Genomic DNA, 19,971 nt, shown 5'->3' with positions numbered 1-19,971 from the left:
AAACAAAATCGTGAATTCTGTCAAACCCTGGGAGATGGGAGATATAATACTACGCTACATAATATGACAAATAATGTATTAAATACTATTTAAATGACATGCAGCCTAGCGTAGTATAAAGAAATATAAAGTGGGGACATTATAATTATGTATCCGGGTTTGTAAGGTTATTTTCCTCTTAGGTACTGGTGTCAGCACATAATTTAACGAAGAGCTTCTGAAACTTTTATTTTGAATTCGAATGTCGCCGGCAGGGCAGCTAAACTGACGCACGCGCACTCAGTGAGGAGTTTGTGTATTCCGGGTCACTTTAGTGAACCAAAGTTCATCGGGACTGTCAGCTTTATTTTAATATTTCAACACTGCTTTGTGCACTACTCTGCTATTTCAGCGTTACATACAGTAAGGTCATTAAATATATTTTAACAGTACTGCGCAATAATACGACTGTTTATTAACCATCGTATGTCTTCTTCCAGCCATTGAGTAAGAACAGCAGTAGAGTGGATTTAGACGAAGAGCTGAATACAAATATAACGTTACACCAGTAAAAGTTCCATTGTAATAAAGTAATGACTCGAGTAATGGTAAGAGAACGTACCAAAAACAAGGCTGGGTAAAAAGGTATCGGGTCCAAAGAAGAGCTTAGTACGTGTGCTAAGTGCTATTCTTCTCTTTTTTGGATTCTCTTTGTCTGAAATAATATGCTGAACTCCAAAGTGAGAGAGGAGAGCAATGGCAGAGCAGTCAAGGAGCTGAGCCAACAGAATAGAAAGAAATAAAAGCCAAAGCAAGGTGAAGGCCTAAGATAGAAATGAGTGAAGATTCATTTAATCACAAATATACAGTATAGTAAAAAAAGTGAAAGTTTTATCTTTTAGAAAAATTGAGGAAATAACAAATTCAGCAAAATTGTACTGAGGGAAAGCCGAAGAAATAAGTACTTATCTCTGCGAGCAGGTGTTTGAAGTTTGAGTTTGCTCTAAAGATATTGGCTGTTCAACTCTAGTCTTTTTCTGACCAGTGAATGTTGCTTTTTCTTTACAGTAGTTCAGTCCCATGCAAAGATGCCACTTGAATTTGCACGCGGTGTTAACGTGAAAGAAAGTGGGAACCAGTATTTTATGCTTTTATCAGTTAGGGGCGGAAAACATGGCAACATGTTATTGACATATTGACAGCCTGTAAACAACAACCAGCGTCCAGTAACTGCATAATAAGTAGCTGATTGTATGTGATGCCATCATGGCATCATATTATTTTGTTAAATGTACTTTGTCAGTTGTTTAATTTATCCTACAGTTCCTTATTTATTTTTTGAATATGTTGAATTAAAAAAAATGTATTCATGGTTTTTAATAGCCTTTTTAAGTCCTTTTTTCTGTGCTTTCAAACCTCCAAAAAATGAAATATTGTGATACAGATTGTGTATTGTGAATATATTATATCTTTATATCCTGTGGTGGTTTTGTCTTAATGCTCTTCCTTATATCCAGTGCTATTGTTATTATAACAGGGGTTCACACTATGGCACAGTCTGATGTTCCAGTGTCTGCTGCAGCAGCTGGGAGCCTAGCCGAGGAGTTTGCTGTCCCCTCTCATGTCGAGGAGGTCAAGAAACTGATGTCAGAATTTGCTGAACTACATGAAGCTGCTGGCCGCAGGGTTGTGTTGATCACTTCAGGCGGCACCAAGGTTCCTCTGGAGTCCAGAACGGTTCGCTTCCTTGACAATTTCAGCAGCGGCCGGAGGGGGGCTTCTTCTGCTGAGTATTTTCTTGACTCTGGTTATGCTGTGATCTTTCTACACAGACATCGCTCTCTCTACCCTTACACGCGACTCTACACAGGGGTCAATCTGCTGGACAGTCTGAAATTTGAGCAAGGTGATGAGGACATTAGCCGTGTGTTGGTGGATCAAAAGGAGCTTCCAAACATTGCGACAGTGCTGAAACGTTACCAGGCCGTGAAAGCAGCAGGCTTACTACTGCCAGTGGAGTTCAACACTTTGTCAGAGTATCTTCACCTTCTCAAAGCTGCAGCACAGGCGCTCAGTTCAATAGGTAAACACCACACAGCTTACACTATATACACCACAGGTGTTAAACTTTGGTCCTGGAAAGCACAGATTGGTAATTCCCCTACCCACTAAACCTGGCAGTTAACAGAAGAGTTGAATCAGTTGTGTCTGAACAGGGAAATCATTGAACAGTGCTGGACATTGGCCCACCAGAACCAAAATTCAACAGCCCAGAAATACACACATGTAAAGGTGGGTGCCATGCAAAAAAAAAAACAAAAAAAAAAACAAGTTTGAATTTACAAAATGTACCAGCAAAACCAGCGCTGCATAAAAAAGGCTTTGAAAAGCTATATGAGTACAACATTTTTATTTTAATTCTAATGATTCTTATTTTAATTTGCATCAAATAAATCCATCAAATCAAACAAATGGTAACAACGCATCAATAAAAAATGATCGGCTACTTCTTACTATGCAGTTTATGTAGTTATTATGCACTGCTTGTTGTTATTATTAGGTCTTTATTATTATTATTATTGTTGAGTGTCCTAGAAGCACTGACTATACACATCACATACTCAGAAAAAGTACATTGTAACAGTATTTATCATGATAACAATAACACATTGGCCTATTGCCCAGCTCTGTCCACATGTATCCAGTTAACGTGAATTGGAGTTAATATTATCTTTTACGCATTTCAGGTTCCAAGGCTATGTTTTATTTGGCTGCGGCTGTTTCTGATTTCTACATCCCAGCATCTGAAATGCCAGAGCACAAAATCCAGTCTTCAAATGGGCCTCTACAGGTATGTGGGTGCCTGAACATCATTCAAATGTGCTATTGGGATGTGGCAAGTGAACTGGAAGGCACTCATTCACTGCTCTTGTTTGGAGCACATGAGACGCAGGCTGCCACTCATCTGCGATAAAATGCAGTTACGGTGACATAAGACTCTGTGGCAATGGACAATGGGCAATGGCAGCACATGTTCGGTTTTGGTCTCGTTGTAGAGTGGGGGGGTCGCTGTGTCAGTAAAATATCTTTGAGACGAGACGCTGTTTCTCGGCTCCAAAGTGTCCAACATAGTGCAAAAGCCCTGGTTCTGAAAGACTTGAGTACGGACGTAAATCCTTGGCAATAAAAGTTGAGATAGAATTTGTAATTCGCCTCCGAGTTGGGTGGAGGCTCTGACATCACTTGCTTGATGGTCCTCTGGTTGGCAGCAAGTACAAACGGTAGGAAAACAGGTGGAAAATGTAATATGGTTTCTCATGCTTGTCGTTTCCAAAATATTTTAGTTTAGTGTGACACAATGGCTCTTATTCAGGTCTCTTTTCCCCTGGCATGCAGACTGCAGGTCACCTAGCAACGCAGTCTTGCCTAGCTAGTAGCTAACAAAAAGGCAAAGAGAGAGATTTAAGATGAACATTTGAAGACGAATGGACTTATTTGCATTTATAAACAGCGCAGTTGGTTTCCTGGTACATTAAATCTGCAACGAGAGACTGTCAAACACTAAAAAGTTGCGAAGATGAAGTCAGCTTCTCTTTCGGATTTTCCCGGTCCACCTTAAATGGTGCTGCATTTACATTCTGGCGCCTCAGGCAGAATTTAAGGTGGAACGGAAAAATTAGAACAAGAAGCTGGCGAATGAGAAGCGACTTCAGCCTCGTAAAACAGTCAAACGTTGAGAGACATTTTACAATAAACTGTTCAACTTTTGAGTAAAAGTGTTCTGGTGGAAATGGGAGGAAAGCGGCTATAGCTAAAGCTTAAAGCAGAGCAAAGTAAATCTGCGTTTTCGTTTATATTTTTTAGCCTATACTAGGACATTAACACATACTGAGACATATTGGACATTAAATGTTGTGGCTCCCAAGGTGGATTGATTTTTGTTGAAAGGACAAAATGGCTCTTCTTAACATTTGGGTTGTCAACTCCTGACCTAACCTAGCTTTTAATGCAGAGGGTGCCGGTCGGATTTCTCGCTCATCCGCTTGTGTTTTTGTTATGTGCCGCCACAGACTGTCCGGGCGCCGCACTTACCCACTTCCAAGTTCCACCTTTTGCTTTCCGCCAACATTACGTTATAAATTAAATATTTAGAAAATCGATTTTTGACATATGTGAATTGATTCAGAATCGTCCACGTCCGCATCGCAATGCATCTAAGAATTGATTTTTTTCCCCCCACCTCTAGTGTGTGTATATGTGTGTGTGTGTGTATATATAATGTATATGTACACACACAAAGATCATAGGCATAACATTATGACCACCTCCTTGTTTCTACACTCATTGTCCATTTTATCAGCTCCACTTACTATATAGGTGCAGTAATTGTAGTTCTACAATTACAGACTGTAGTCCATCTCTGCATACTTTGTTAGCCCCCTTTTACCCTGTTCTTCAGTGGTCAGGACCCCCATGGACACGTAACATGTCAGTGTTACTACAGTGCTGAAAATGATCCACCACCCAAATAGTACCTGCTCTGTGAGGGTCCATGGGGGTCCCGACCACTGAAGAACAGGACTAACGAAGTATGCAAAGAAACAGATGGACTACAGTCTGTAATTATAGAACTACAAAGTGCACCTATATAGTAAGTGGAGCTGATAAAATGGACAATGAGCACAGAAACAAGGAGGTGGTCATAATGTTATGCCTGATTGCCTGATCTGTGTGTGTGTGTATGTGTGTGTGTGTGTATGTGTATATATATATATATATATATATATATGTATATATATATATATATAAAAATGTGTGTGTGTGTGTGTGTGTGTGTAGGAACTATGTAAAACAATAAAACCACTGGATACTATAAAAGACAGAAATCTGTTATCTGTGATTTTTTTTATTTTTTGTGACCAGGTTTTGTGGCCTCTTTTTTTTGTGTTAAACAGATAAGCATGAAGATGGTTCCCAAGATGCTGAGACCGCTAGTGAAGGACTGGGCTCCACAAGCTTTTGTCATTTCATTCAAGCTGGAAACTGATCCGTCCATCCTTCTGGAGCGTGCTCGTCGAGCTCTGGACACATATAATCACCAGGTCGTGGTGGCTAACATCCTGGACACACGGCACGGTTACGTAGTAGTTGTGACCAAACACACTCAGCAGGAGCTGATTCTCACAGATGAGGAAGTTCAGAAGAAGATAGAAATCGAAGATAAAATCGTCAGCAATCTCTTAGCTGCACACACTCAGTTCATAAGCCAATGAGCTGTCTTATGACAAGAAGCGTGTTGTTCAGTTCATGTCAAATGGTTAAAGCAATGTTTTGGCCAAAAATCCAACTGACATTTGCTACTTTAGTTTTGCACTGGAGCTGCGAGGCTAATGTAGCCAACAAGTAATGGAAGCTTATGTATACCAAGTAGCATTGTGCAAACTGCATGCCTAAATTATAATACATTTGCTTCAAACAGTGGCAAGTTGTGAAGTAATCTCAAATATACTTGGTTACCTGGTTTCTGACACTAAATGAATTATTGTTAATAACTTTTTATTACTGTTAAAAAAAAATATACAAATGAAAAATTAAATATAGCCAGTTATGCGTTAATTTGTGAAAGTAATAGGATGTATTCCATTAAAAAAACAAAGAAAACCTACCAGTATATTTCCATTTTTTCTTTAGGGTGGGTTTGGGGTGGTAGGAAATCAGCTCATCGGCTCACTAACATCATTAATATATGAGAGACACTGTTAGAAAGTCCTATAACTGGAGTTCAGTAGGGCTCAAAAATATGACCAAGTTGAAACATTTTATGTTGTTCTATGTTGAGAAATGAATGTGTTTTTGGTATAAAAATGACGATTACAATTTTGCACAAAAGCCCTATAGGAACCCCCTTTATTTCAGCCTTGCTCAGGAGTGCCCTCTACTGTCTGACTAACCTAGAAGGCATTATTAAGTGGCAATAGAAATTCTCTGGTATAAGCTTCCTTTACTTGTGAGCAAAACTAAAGAAATAAAATTCAGACACCTTACATGTCCAAACAATTACATTTGGGGTAAGGCAGAACAATTGTGTATATTTGATTTTGGTCAACCCAATGTTTAAGGTATGGGTCTCAATAGGTAGATCAGTGCAAATAGCCAGTTATTACATTCAGTGTAATTTAGAGTAGAACTATAATGAACTCATCCATCTGAAGAGTATCTAATGTGATGTACCTCTGAAAACCCTACTACAGGCGTGTCCAATCTTACCTGCAAAGGGCCAGGTTTTTGTTCCAAACAAGAAGAGCACGCCACTCGTTTAATCAGTCAGTCTCAGTCTGTAAACAACTGTTAATAAGTGCTCCTGCTTTGCTGCAATGGGAACCTGCAGCCACAACATTCCTTTGTGGATAAGATTAGATACCTCAGCCTAAAAACATTCCCAATCATGTCTTTTCCAGATATCTATTTTACTGATCTGCTTTGCCATGTCGTTGTTAGTTATATAACACTTAAGATTATGAGTGGATTAGTGCTTGTATGGCTCGAAAATGCAACTCCATTTTGTGCAGAACTGAATTAATTTGTCCTGATGAATTTTAGCATGTCTGCATGGCAGATGTACTTTGTTAGACACTATCAGCAGGGTATAAGCTTGAGAAATCTTGAAATGGAATGTAATCAGTCACGAAGTTAATGCTGCATATAAACACTCTACTGCTCTTTTAACAGGTTTAATGGATATGAACTTTATCAGCATTGACAAACTTCAAATAGAGTACTGAAACATGTTTTGTGAATACAAAACTGATTTTAATGGGGAAGTTTGATGTGAGATGGTTTACTGTAGAGAAACGTACCAGTTCTAATGCATTTACAGTGGTGGTCATAGTAACCAGGGGTTGTGACGTCTACAATGCACATACAGCAATTTTATTTTCAAGTGAACCTACAGATGTTTTCAGGAAATTGATAATTAAATGTTTAATTGTAAAATAGTGGTAAATTTGAAAAGGTATATTTGGTAATATTTTTCAGTGCCTTGATTGTACCATGGTACCACCATGAATGGATTTCCAATAATGCATTTTCAAAAGAATTTCAAACTAATGTAAAATTATGTCTTAGGAATCAGGCAGTGCATTTGTAACCATTTCATGTAATAATTTCTTTTAGAAGCATTAAATGCTTCAGATGGCTGGTTCCCATCATCACTACTGTAAACAATTCTGACAGCAATTTTCTCTAGAATGGCACATTTCACATCAGACCACATCAGACAAAAATTGGTGGAATTCCCCTTTAACTCAACAACAAAAAACATTTTGCACTTTAATCGGTTGCAGGAACTAAACAGATTACTTGAGTTTAATACTCTTCTTAACTCCAGCACGAATTCCAGACAGTTCTCCGCTGTATCTTGTTTCTTCACGCCGAACTTCAAGAACCTAAAACAAAGATATTCTCACCATTAGCAACTGAACAAACAGGTTAGGCACATTACAAGCCTTGTTGCTTAATTCCATTTTTTTTTTACTCAGATCCAGTCTTTGTGCCTTTATGGTTCTTATTTGTGTGTTACTAAGGCATATATGTGTTTAATGTGATCACATCCTAACCTAATAATGATGCCAAACAGCATGAATGATCCACATGCATCATGAACAACGAATGAACGAATAGCACGAACCTCATCATGAAGATCATCAGCTCTGAACAGCTCTCAGCTGTCCAGGACTGGGGCAAGAAGAGCATAATAAAGGGCACATGCTCTAAAGCTGCAGTCACACCGAAGTGTCACCTCGCTATTTTCTATGCGGGCGTGGAGCAAAAGTCAGGCGAGTACAGCGGTACTGATAGGTGGTTTTGAACAGAATGTATAGTTCAGTAACCAGTTAATATTAGCTGGCTGCTTGCCAGGCTCATGCATTCACAGGGAAAAGTTCACCTAGATGAACTTGGTAGGCGCAAAGTGAAATTTAATGCTACTAGAAGAAACTTTTTTTTTTTTGCATCATTTTCCTTTCACGTGAATTGGCCTTTTTGCCAGGCAGATTTTATTTGTGTTGGGTGTGACCATAGGTTAATGCTTCTGCAGCTTTTACCAGCCCTAACTTCAGGTTAGCAGCTGCTGATAAAGGATGGTGATGGCAGTATTTAATGTAACTGCTGAATTTATGCACCAAGAGCAGTCTTAATTCATTTTTTCCCATGGCCACTTTGCAACCTCTCCAATCAGGAGAGGTAATTTGTTACTATGTCTCATTCAAAAAGCAGTGCTGAACACCACTTATAACTTCAGTGGGTGGGGCTAAAATGCTGTAGGCTGAATGGGCAGATATATGTAAATATGTTGTTTTTTCTGACATGACAAAATAATTTAAAACAGGCTGCTTCCATTCACGGACTGTATGGACCCAGGGGTTAGGGTGAATAGATAATGACACTGGATGATGACAGCAATATGCGCATGCACAGTAAAAGAAAAATCTGCCCACTCTCCTTTAGGTTGTTTTAAAAAAAAACACATTAAAATTAAAGGCCTTTTTAAGTATTGTCTTACATTGAAATGTATATCATCTTGAGATTAGGATCCAGACATGTTTATTTTTTGTTTGTTTTTTTTTGACATCTGTTGGATTTGACATCAGGTACTGCAAACACTGATCAGTATTGGGCATGTTTGCATGATGCAGGGGCATGTGCAGCATTACTTGTTGATACTGGAGTTATTTTCTTGAATGTATATATTTGGTAAGTCACTGCAAATCTAGTCTTTAGGAAATTATAAAAGTCTTAAAAAGTATTTCATTTGATACGAGAATGACTGAAGACACCCTGATTAAGGCAAATGATAAGATGTGAACGCAACCTAAGACAAATTCATGAGAAGTGTTTTTCAGCCAGGTGCTGTACATCATACCTGTCCCTTCCTGCGAATGTTAGCACGCCTGAACTTTTCTCTGTGTTTGACTCGTGGATTCCGGTCGATCTTCTTTCTCTTCGGAGTGAGTCCTTTATTCTTGGCCATCTTTTAAAAAAACGTATATATATGAACATGCAGAGAACAACAGGTAAACTGAGTACTGTATTTGCTAACTAAGAGCTAAACTTAAACTACGTCATGCAGTAACTGACATGTAAAATAGTCCTTGGCTAACAATCCAAACAAAGATTTGGAGGCACAAATTCCTGCGTAACTGGCATACATACAAGTACTTGTATTATATACAAAAATCATATATACAAAATCTAACAATAGCTTTATGTAATAATATGATGTAATAAAATATTTGTTGGTTTATTATTTCATCTTTGTTGTCCAGAGGTTGGAATATATCATGATAGCTACATAAAAAAAAAATAATATATGGTATAATGTTGAGCTCAAACTGAACTGTATGTATGTTTTTGGATTAAGGGAAGGTTTAGGCTGTTGCCTCAAGAAATTAATACGCTCTATATGTCTAACTTGCGACATTATCATTGAACTAGCGATCGGAAACATAAAAATAGTTTTGAACATTCTCTTGTATGTACCAGTTACAGATGTTTTCTCTTTTCTGATGTTTCAGTGTACCTGGTAAGTAATGCCTCGTTTAGCATCTCTGTCCAACTCTTGTTCCTCCAAGTCCTCCTTGTCCATCATTAACCTACAGATCATTGCAATCACAGTAAGTACACCTTGAAAGGGGCTATATCCTATACTTTCCTTGTATTTTGTTTTGCCCCTGAGGTCCACTTATGACCACTTATGCACCAAATACAGTCGTAATTCATTTGTACATGACCACTTTCCAATCTCTCTTTATCTATTAGAATTAAACAGGCCTTAATATTTGAATGGGTGGGGTTAAACTGCTGAAGGCTGAATAGGCAGATCCATCTAAAAGCATTGGTTTTCATGACATCACAAAAACAATACATTCAAAATAGACCGTTTCCATTTGTAGTTTCCAAATATGGAAGGGGATGAACAGCATGTTAGGAAACTTTAACAATGTTTACATTATACATCAAACTCTTTTTCAAAAAAAATTGGCCCATTAAATTAGACCTGAAATTTTGGTCCAAACCCAAAAATATTCAGACCAAGTTCTTCCAAGACCTTGCTCCAAAACTCACCACCATGGAGCAAAAAAAGTTAATACTCCTTATGACAGATTTAGTCTATTTTAACCCATTTATCTATCAATTAAAGCATTTTAGCGGCATCCCAAAATATCTTTGTCTGTTAAAATGGCTGCATTATGATCATTGTTTTCATGCTGGCCTTGTGGACCTTGGGGCAACATAAGTGACTTCAGCATGGCGGACTATTGTTTAAGGTAATAAAAGTAAGGAGAAAGAAAAAAAAAGCTAAAGCAGGTTGAATGTTCAAATGTTCAAAAGGTAAAATTTGAACTTGGACAAATGTTACATGGACCCAATTAGTCAATTTATGAGACACTGTTGAGTTAAATTAACATAACCGTTCTCACCCATCCTCCTGCAGTTCCCTGTTTTTTCTCTTTAGTTTCATCCTTTCCTCAATGCCTTTATAGAAGAGCAGGGCTGCATCATCATCCATATCTGACTCTTCTGCCTCCTCTACACCAGTGATCTCTGATACCTACAGACAGACACACACACACATGCTGAACAGCTCTCAAAATGGGCTTTCATCATTAAGCAGTTTTACATCTGAGGGATTTTACGCTCACAATGTTTCAATGTTACATGTCAGAGATCAAAACAGCAATTAACCGTAATATTTAAACAAATTCAAACAAATTTCCTCCCTCAACTAAAACTGTATAGAGTGTACTTAAAAACTTGAGTGGAAAGTTTTTTGCAGTAATGCATAAATTTAGTGTCATGTGACAGCATTTTCATCACGTCTCTCCTTGCAGCAGCACGGGGGAGCAAAGCCGAGGAGACTAGCAAACTGATTACACTAATTCTAGAAAATAATGTGACATCTAGGTTTAATGAGAAATATTAAATTAAAATTCAATTAAAAAATAGAATGTTTAAATTAAAAATAAAAAAAAATGTTATTATTTGCTTGATTTGAGAAAGGTAAACTTCTTACCTTGGCCTTGTTGGCCTGTTTGCTGTTCACTGATTTTTTAGCTGCTCTCTCTTGCACGTTTCCAGAAAGCAGCTGTCGCAGTTGAGGCGCAAGTTTAGCATCAACAGCCCCCAGTTCATTTATTAACTATGAAAAGAAAAATGCTAATCTTACTTTTAATACAGGAATCACACATATAAACCCATTTGCAGCTGTATGCAATAATCCGGTCAAATTACATTTTTTGTTGATTTTCTAAGAAAAAAAAAAATAAGTTAACACCTCCTCTACATAGAACATTCTTCCGTACACCTGAATGCACAATTGCTTTATTTGCTGTATTTAACATATTGGGAAAAATAAAACGGTTTAAAAGTTATAGGCACATTTTCATGTTCTATTTTTTCCAATATGTTAAACCAGCAAATAAACAGAAATTGTGCACAAACATTTGCAGAAAACTGTCATGTTTAAAGTTGGTTCCCTGTAGTGGATGTGTACTTATTTTCACTTATAAAATCAATAAAACATGTCATTTGACAGGGGGTGTTCAAACTTTTCCCACATGACTGTTTTTCCTTACAGCAATTTTGAGACGGTGCCAGACCCTAACTGGACACAGTGACAACGTGTGAGCTGAAGTTTGCCTAATAAAATAACATAAAAGCGCAGTTCAGTAAAAGTTACGATTGCAGTATACTGTCATCTTTAATTTGGCCAACTGCAGATGTCATCTTTACTGGCCAGTTTTGTCTGTGTAAGTTTTGTATGCAAGTTTTGTATGAACATTAATACAATGATTTGTTTTGTAAAATAAGCTACAGAGAGGCCATATTGTGTACATCAATGCCTGCTTTTAGCTTCAGTGCACAGTGATAGCAGTGATGCTGTATCAGTTTATCAGCATTTCTGATCAGTATTCTTCACGCAACATGTTATTTTTAATGAAACAGCTTTTTTATTTGAAACTTTCCGTAGACAGAGCTGTCTGTAGAGGCTGTGTTTCACATATAAATCTTTAAGCTTTGTCTGTACACCATGGTCTACTCAAACGTATAATACAAGTCACCAACTACAGCTCAACCAGCCAAACAAAAAACTCCCGAACAAGACATCAAACTCAAAACATATGCTCCTCGGACGCTTTAGCTTCTGATGTGACTCCTGCTGTCTCTGTGCTACAGAAAGCAAAACTATGACTTGTACTTTACTTACAGCTGTACAGAACCACTTTTCTGCCAGCTCTCTTCCACTGCAGCGCTACTCAAGTAACTAATGCAGCATAGCTAGTTAATGCACTTCATTTAATATCAGCTAGATTTTAAGTATACTTTTTAAGGTACATTAAACTCATTTACACTAATAACTACTACTACTAATTCTAAGTAGATTACTCAGTATAGTATTGAACTCTGTACTGGCAAGTACTAAAAATATGTACTCCAGTAAGATGTATCCTTTTAGATATACTGTGTATAAAGTTTGTGTGTGTATGTATGTATGTATGTATGTATATGACCCATAAAATAAATAAAACCATGAATAGAATTAAAAATTAACAATCCTGTTAAACTACAGACTGAAAAACAATGATCTATACTTACGTTTCTGTAGGTCACCAGTCTCTCAATCACTGGATGGTTATGTGCTGGAATTCTCTTGGCTTTTAAAACCAGGTAAAAGCTTATGTTGGTGCAATAACTGCAAACAAAAAGAGAAACAAATTGCACTGTTGTGCCACAATTGTAATGAACTGATGTACATGTGCACAAAAGCCTTAAGGGACACTTACTTGAGATAAAGCTGCTGCTTAGTTATAAGGTAATTTGCCCCCTGGGGGAAAATAAAAAAGATATTTTCAGTGAGAAGAAACAAGTTCAACGAAAGCATGAGAGATAAAGCCATTAGAGGGGGGTTAAATTCTGTTAATGCACACAGTCTTAACGTCTGCTTGAGAGATTATCTCACCTTTCCTGCTGGAATCTTTCCATCTTTTATCATCTGTACAAGTGGCTGTATCTCATCTCTCAGTTCGGTCAGCTAAACAAACAGAACCACAGCATTTAGAAAATTAGGAAAGGCTACTTCTGCTTCCTGTTCTTTTTATTAGAAACCCCTAATTTGTAGCTCGACCTTACTGGTGTACAGTTGGGAGACTGTAGCTCATCTGTTGAAGCACAATTTGTGTTAACCATCCTCTTGCCCTTCATCAATGATCCATTTCTGAATACACAGCTACTCCTATCTGGACATTTTTGGGTGGTGGATGGTTCTCAACCTAGCAGCAACACCATTGTGCCTAATACATTTGTACCAGTGCCACACACTACAATGCCACTACCATGTCAGTTCAGAATGGTCCAGCACCCAAATAACATCTGATCAGTGGTCCTGTGGTCACAAAATGACCAGCGATGGACAGGCTAGAGTGGCTGATACATTTGTGCAGCAATACATGGGCCACATTCTGTAATTGTACATTTACATAGAGGACTTTTAAGGTAGCTGGAGCTCAACGTGGCCAGAGAGTGAAAGCAGATGGTAGGGGGTTTTAATAAAGTGAACAGTAAAATATTTCTGCATAAATGAAGGCAACATAAAATATTAGAATACTGCAAATAGAAAAGCTCTCTCATACCTTAGCCTTGAAGTCATGAATGAGCTCCAGTAACTCTGGAGATTCCTTCTTAAGCAGTTTAAGCTTTTCCTTCTGTGACATTGTGTTTAGGTCTTTTTCAATCCTCTGCTCTTTCCCTCTGGTCTTTTCAGTTTTCTCAGCTTCTGCCTCTACTGCAAACTCCTGATGAGCCAAAGAGATAACTGCATTACAATCACAACAGAATGAACAACTCAAAGTCACAAAGTCAGCCAGTAAAAGGCAGCCAAAATCAGATCAAAGTAAGTATGGATACTACACTGTGTTTCTATAAAAAGTGAGTGTCTTAGCATGAGAATTTGCCACACTGCCAATGATGCGTTGTTTAGGACATGACTAAGAAAGCAGAAAGTGCAGGTCAGCTCTTACATTTCTCTGATAAACTAACATATCTGTACAAGGTCCACCTGTAAGACGATGAGTCCTCATCAGCATCCAGTGCTGTACCAGTTAACTCTGTAAGAGTTAACAGACTCTGAAGAGGTAGCCTCCTTTACTCATGTGACACAAAAACTTACAGATTCCCTTGAGTATTTTTGAATAATAAATGTGTTGCTATTTTTTGTGTAACACCAGTGCTGGCACCTGAACAGGTAGGCCTACAACCCATTAATGTCAGTTAAAGTCATTTCCTTCCAGCTACTGCCATGCGTATCTCCAAAGTACATTGAGTTCGAAGCAGAATGCTCAGCTGATGTTAGCAACATCAATAATATCAGTAACATTAGCACACCATCAGCAGACTTCACAGGACAGTGCTCACAGCAGAACTATGGATAAATCAACAAGCCCCAAACTAACAAAAGCAAGAGCATAGTGGAAAGCTCCAATTCCTCTCAAAACAAGGCGTAAAGTAGCAGTATGAGAGCGAGAGGTCTATAATCATGAAATGTGCAGTCATTGTTGCTCTCATTGGACATCGAAATCCAGAAACACTGTTCATTTCATGGTCATTTTCAAGTTCAATTATTGAAGATAAATACGTTCTGATGAAGCGTACACATACACACACACACACACACGTTTTCTAGATACTTTGGAAACGTACTTGGAGCAGGTCTAGATCATAGTCTTCCTCACTCAAGTTGGCTGCTAGTCGTCTCTGAATGTTCTTGGCTTCCTCCTCCTCTTCCTTATCCTCTGCCTCGACCTCCTCTAATGATTTTCCCTCTAAGAGCAAATAAGAGATAAAACGCAACCGTTTTTTTCAGCCTCATTAAAGAATAAGACAGTCAAGAGCTTTCTACAATGTAGGGCCTTCATGATTACTCAATTATCTTGATAATTAGTAGACAGTCAGCATGACAATGCATATTTTAGATTTTCCCTTTTTATCTTTCTTATAGTAAAACTATGCCCAACAAATACCATTTATATGCAATTATTTACCTCAAAGTGTTTATAATTATTTATTTTTTCTTGATGTTTTTGTTGATGTTTTCCCAGTAAAGTATTTTGGAGCCTTTGAGAGGCTCTGTGAGGGTTTGTTTTTGTCCATTTTTATTGTTTAAAACTGCTTAATTGATTTATCATGAAAATAAATCAGCAGGTTATTCAACAAGTAATATAACCAAAAGTGACAAGCCAACAATAACACATGGCATATAATGCATAATATACATACTTGCAGCAGTGTAGTCAGAATCATAGAATATTTTCTTCTTGCTCCCCCAGGCCATGTCATTTGGCAGATCTATTAAAAGAGAATAAAAAAAAATGATAATATATTTGAAAATAATACTCAAATATTTACATGTATCATCAAGGTAAATAATTAAAAAACAGGGAAAGATTAGATGAGTCAAAAATTAATGAACTATAGTGAACGTCACTGAATTACCATCATCTTTTCTCCCTTCTATGTCACTCTCCATGTCAGTCTCTTCTCCATCACCCTCCTCTTCCTCCTCCCTCCTCCTCGTCATCATCATCTGAATCTTGAAGTGACAGGGGCATTACTTCTTCCTGAACAGATCACAAATGATCACTTGACGTGGCTCTTCATATTTTACAATATGACTAATTGACTTCTTTATGCTCCAGTCACAAATGTTTTCTCTCATAGCTACTGTTATGAGGTTGGACAAGCTTTAAAGAACACTGACAAAAACCCATTCATGAGAAACAAAAATCAAAAATCATTATCATTAAGCTGAAAATGTTTTTTTGGCTAACATTCTAAAATGCTTCACTTCACAACACAACTCATCACAAGAAATGAAGTCTCTTGGTCAAATAAAACTGCTGATTTTATATATATATATATATATATATATATATATATATATATATATATATATATATATATATATATATATATATATATATTTCATATCAATTAAAAACAGAAGAAAACTATACAAAATTTCATTACTTTGAGTGTGGTGTTTTCCTTATAAACGTCAGTTGTTGAACATAAATGGGTTAAGTACTTAGTCACTGAAACATTGTGAAAGACCATATTTATAACTTGAGAGTAATTTGACTACCTCGTCTGCATCATCCTCCCGATTGCTGCCCCTCTGTACCCCATGAGCCAAAAGTTTCTACAAAACAGAAAAAGGTTTTAGTTACAGTCTGATTCTGGACCCTTACAGTTGTTCAGAATGGGTGACATGGCAAAAATACAACATTACGATACCTGAAGACATACACAATACACAATATGTACCACAATCATTGCTTTTCATTTTTAAAAAAGTTAAACCATTTAAAGATGAAAAACAACAAGGGATCAAATCAAACAGCCAGCGATAACTAACAAAGTAAGTTAATGCTATAATTAGCTGCCACACAATTAGCAATTTGCTACTATAAGGTTTATGCAGTTCCTACAAACACATTACAGCTGTTTACAGACTCGCAATAATTTTTCTTTCTAAGATGCACTATATGGCCAAAGTATGTGGATACCTGACCATCACACCTAAATGAGAAGTTGTACACCCCCCACTGGCCACCTTTGTGGCTATAACAGCCTCAAATCTTCTGAGAATGTGTTCCACAAGATTTTGGAGTGTGGTCACAAGTTCCCACAGACATTCATTCAAAAGAAGCATATAATTGTCTAAAATGATTTGTATGCTGTGGCATTAACATTACCCTTCGCTGGAACTAAGCGTCTGAGCCCAAACCCTGAAAAAAAGCCCCAGATCATTATCCCTTCTCCACCCAACTTTACTTTTGGCATTGTGCATTCCAGAAGATAGTGTGCTTCTGGCATCCAACAAACCCAGAATTATCCATCAGCTTGCCAAATTAAAGTCAGACGTATATTGGGCAATTTTAGTCTATTTTTAAGATTTCAAATTAAGATTAAGATTTCATGATCGGGCAGAATTTCAACTTCACCCATCGTCGTTTGCTGTGCCGTGTGAGAGGAGCAGCAAGGCCCGATTAACCGTCCAAACAAGCTCCGACTGAGCAGCTGAACAATCGTATGAGTTTCTGACGCATCAGAAATTTTGGACACTCACATTTTGTCTCAGTCTGCGCATTCACATAAAACGATTTCTCAAAGTCACACCCAGACCATTTACAAAGAATAATAACCGTTTTGCTTGGGACTCAGACGTGCAGCATGTTGTTTTGAATGAAACAGCAATATTGGAAATAGTCTGCATACAAAGCTGTCTGTAGGGGCTGCATTTCACGTGCAGTGTGAGCACCCATGTTGCGTCATGTCAGTCGGACCAAGTGTTTTCGTACAGTGGGAGTACATAAATCGTAGACTTTGACTATACATGATGGCGGATTTACAGGTGCAGCGTGAGCTGTCACCAAAGAACAAGATTTTTTTTAAAATTGCACACTGTATGCCTGGCTTACAGGTGATTCATCACTTCAGAGGACACATTTCTGCTATTCCAGAGTCCAGTGGTGTTATGTTTGGAACTCTGTAGTAAATGATGCAACAGAGAATAGCCAAGTTTTACAAGGAATGCACTTCATACAATTAGTATGTAATCAGAACTCCACTCTGTGAGTTTGTCATCTACCGCTTCATGGCTGAGCTATTGTTGCTCCTAGATGCTTCAATTTCAATAGCACCTCCATTTGACTTGATAGATCTAGCAGGGTAGAAATTCCACAAACTGACTTGTGGCAAAGGTGGCATTCTCTAACAGTGAATGAAAGTGACAGCTCTTCAGTACGACCCATTCTATTGCCAGTGTTTGTCTATGGAGATTGCATGGCTATGTGCTTGACTGTACATGCCTGTTAGCAATGGCTGTGGCTTAAACACCTGAACTCAATAATTAGATGTGTCCACATAGTTTTGGCCATATAATGTAAATGCATTTGTGTTCTAGATGTACTCATAATACTCTTAGTATGATCATAAAAGCATGTCATCACATAATTTATCACAATAACATATCATATTGGCCTCCTCTCCTCCACTCCCCGGTCTGTCCATGACAGAGCAGCAACTCACTTCCATCTTTTTGCTGTGGAACTCCTCTATTTCATCCTCCACATACTTTGATGATTTCTGATAAGAGAACCAGAAACCAGTAGCAAATGTTAAGTCAAAGTATTCTAGAAAACATGATACATATTAAATGTATTGGAATTATATTACAGAACGTCATATAGAGCAACTAGAGTTCAGTACCTTATCTGGGATTGCTTCATCCTTATAGCAGGCAGGATCATCGCTGTCATACTCTTCCACCTGCTTTCGTTTTGGCCTGCGCACAGTCCTGTGGGGAGAAAACGGTTTATGAAGAGAACAGATGAAAAATAAGAGAAATGGGAGGTCATTAACAGACAGCAAAATCTGTAAATAATTCTGGGTAGTCCACTCACGAAAACTTATGCATATATAAACAGCATACAGAAAACTAAAAAAAAAAATATTGTGCAACACATATTTAAAATACTTATAAACTACTAATTATTGCTTTGTTAAAGGGACATTTCAGCCTTTTAGTATTTATCAGCATTACTATGTTGTCAGTTCATGTAGTATTCTGTAGTCCAGCACTGCATGCCTCCTTCCTTTGACAGAATTCATTTTCATGATCAAACACATCATGGATAATTCTTTGGGTGCTCAACAAACCCAGACTGCTGGTCCCGGACCTAAAGGCTATTAAACACAACGTTGGTACCAGCTAGCTGATATTACTGATCTACTATCAGCACTAAAATCAACTGTTCGTCAGTTTTTCTTTGTCTTAGGAATAACACTAATTCAGTCGAAGAATTAGCCAGCTAGCTAGCAAACAGACCCCCAAAACCCTTTCAAAATGTAATTCCACCTTCAAGATAGGTTAATCTACATCATCAGCAGGAGGTTTTCCTAGTCTATAGACCGAAAAAGCTTACTTTATAGACTAATGCACCACGGCTGCAAAAGGCAAGCAAGCATATTTTCAACAAATCGACAACATTTTCAACATTTTGACCAAAACACCCCTTTAAGATAACCGAATCCCAAATTATGAAGTTTAAGCTTCAAACCAGTCTCAGTATTTTTGAAGTTCTCTTAAACGTACATACCTTCTTGCTCGAACCATGCTTCCCTTGGCTCCTTATAACAGAGACTACCTCAGTTAGAAAAACAGATGGACTAATATCAATACAAAATCTTAAATAAACGATAAACTCAACACATTCGGAGCAATAAGAGCCCACGAGTTTCCCCAACATGCGTTTACGCACAACTGGGTGATTATTTCCTGTACAGAACTCACACTTCAAAATAAAAGTCCTTATGCCGAATAAATTTAGGACATCGAGGGACAGCAACACACTCTGAATTTATGACATGTCCAACAAATACATGACAATAAACATGTTTATGTGCAAAATATATTACTTGGACTCTCTCGTGAAAATAAACAAACTGAAAAAGCCGGAAATGCAGCCTGTATTACACTGCACAGTGGCTACAGTGACAGACACGAGGGACGTTTTTAAAGGAGCCACTAGAGGGCGCAGTGTGGTTCTACACTGCAGAGTGTGAAAGGCAGCTAAAGATGCCTCACAAAATCATGCACATAGCACAAGCATAAACAAAACAATAATTAAAAAATGGAAATTTAAAAACTAAGGTGAACAAATAAAATAAAATTATGAATAAATATTTTTATATCTGTCAGCACAAGATGCCTGACGGATTTGAGCAAGTAAAGAATTCACAAAGCTGCTTTAATGTTTTATTGCAGAAATTTTCAGTATTTTGTATGAAGCATTCAGAACTGGAATAGGAACATTAAAAATATGCACATGCTAAAAATAGCACATTAAATGAATAAATCTAATCTAATCTAATATA

The 19,971-nt window shown here is 37.6% G+C and overlaps 2 protein-coding genes across 3 annotated transcripts; one reads left to right on the top strand and one right to left on the bottom strand.

Moving 5' to 3' along the window:
• The first annotated feature begins 264 nt into the window (after positions 1-264).
• ppcs (phosphopantothenoylcysteine synthetase) lies at positions 265-6,990 on the top strand. Of its 2 annotated transcripts, none has more exons than XM_036559439.1 (4): positions 265-407; positions 1,517-2,062; positions 2,727-2,830; positions 4,935-5,252. In XM_036559439.1, the coding sequence occupies exons 2-4, from the start codon at positions 1,528-1,530 to the stop codon at positions 5,250-5,252; spliced, it is 957 nt and encodes a 318-aa protein (XP_036415332.1). In that variant the 5' UTR covers positions 265-407; positions 1,517-1,527. The 2 variants fall into 2 exon arrangements, with proteins under 2 accessions (XP_036415332.1, XP_036415331.1); XM_036559438.1 differs by having other exon boundaries at positions 267-402; positions 4,935-6,990.
• Positions 6,851-19,381, bottom strand: utp3 (UTP3 small subunit processome component). The gene is given in 17 exon segments (XM_036559437.1): positions 6,851-7,424; positions 8,900-9,007; positions 9,557-9,629; positions 10,458-10,588; positions 11,051-11,176; positions 12,634-12,730; positions 12,822-12,862; positions 12,998-13,069; positions 13,668-13,829; positions 14,734-14,855; positions 15,310-15,378; positions 15,526-15,596; positions 15,598-15,650; positions 16,175-16,231; positions 18,124-18,180; positions 18,304-18,391; positions 19,194-19,381. Coding segments are annotated over 17 exon segments (1,434 nt in total). The 5' UTR covers positions 19,211-19,381; the 3' UTR covers positions 6,851-7,334.
• Between the last annotated feature and the right edge of the window lie 590 nt (positions 19,382-19,971).

The sequence above is a fragment of the Colossoma macropomum genome, unplaced genomic scaffold (genome assembly GCF_904425465.1).
Source record: "Colossoma macropomum unplaced genomic scaffold, Colossoma_macropomum, whole genome shotgun sequence".
Taxonomy (NCBI): domain Eukaryota; kingdom Metazoa; phylum Chordata; class Actinopteri; order Characiformes; family Serrasalmidae; genus Colossoma; species Colossoma macropomum.
The sequence above is the reverse complement of the archived record's forward strand: the minus strand, read 5'-3'. Positions and strand labels throughout refer to the sequence as shown.

Bases quoted from the DNA above. Each gene is read 5' to 3' on its own strand.
- ppcs (XM_036559438.1), top strand. From the start codon at position 1,528: ATGGCACAGTCTGATGTTCCAGTGTCTGCTGCAGCAGCTGGGAGCCTA. The intron at 2,063-2,726 runs GTAAACACCACA...TACGCATTTCAG, and splicing joins ACAGGCGCTCAGTTCAATAG to GTTCCAAGGCTATGTTTTAT. The intron at 2,831-4,934 runs GTATGTGGGTGC...TGTGTTAAACAG, and splicing joins CTTCAAATGGGCCTCTACAG to ATAAGCATGAAGATGGTTCC.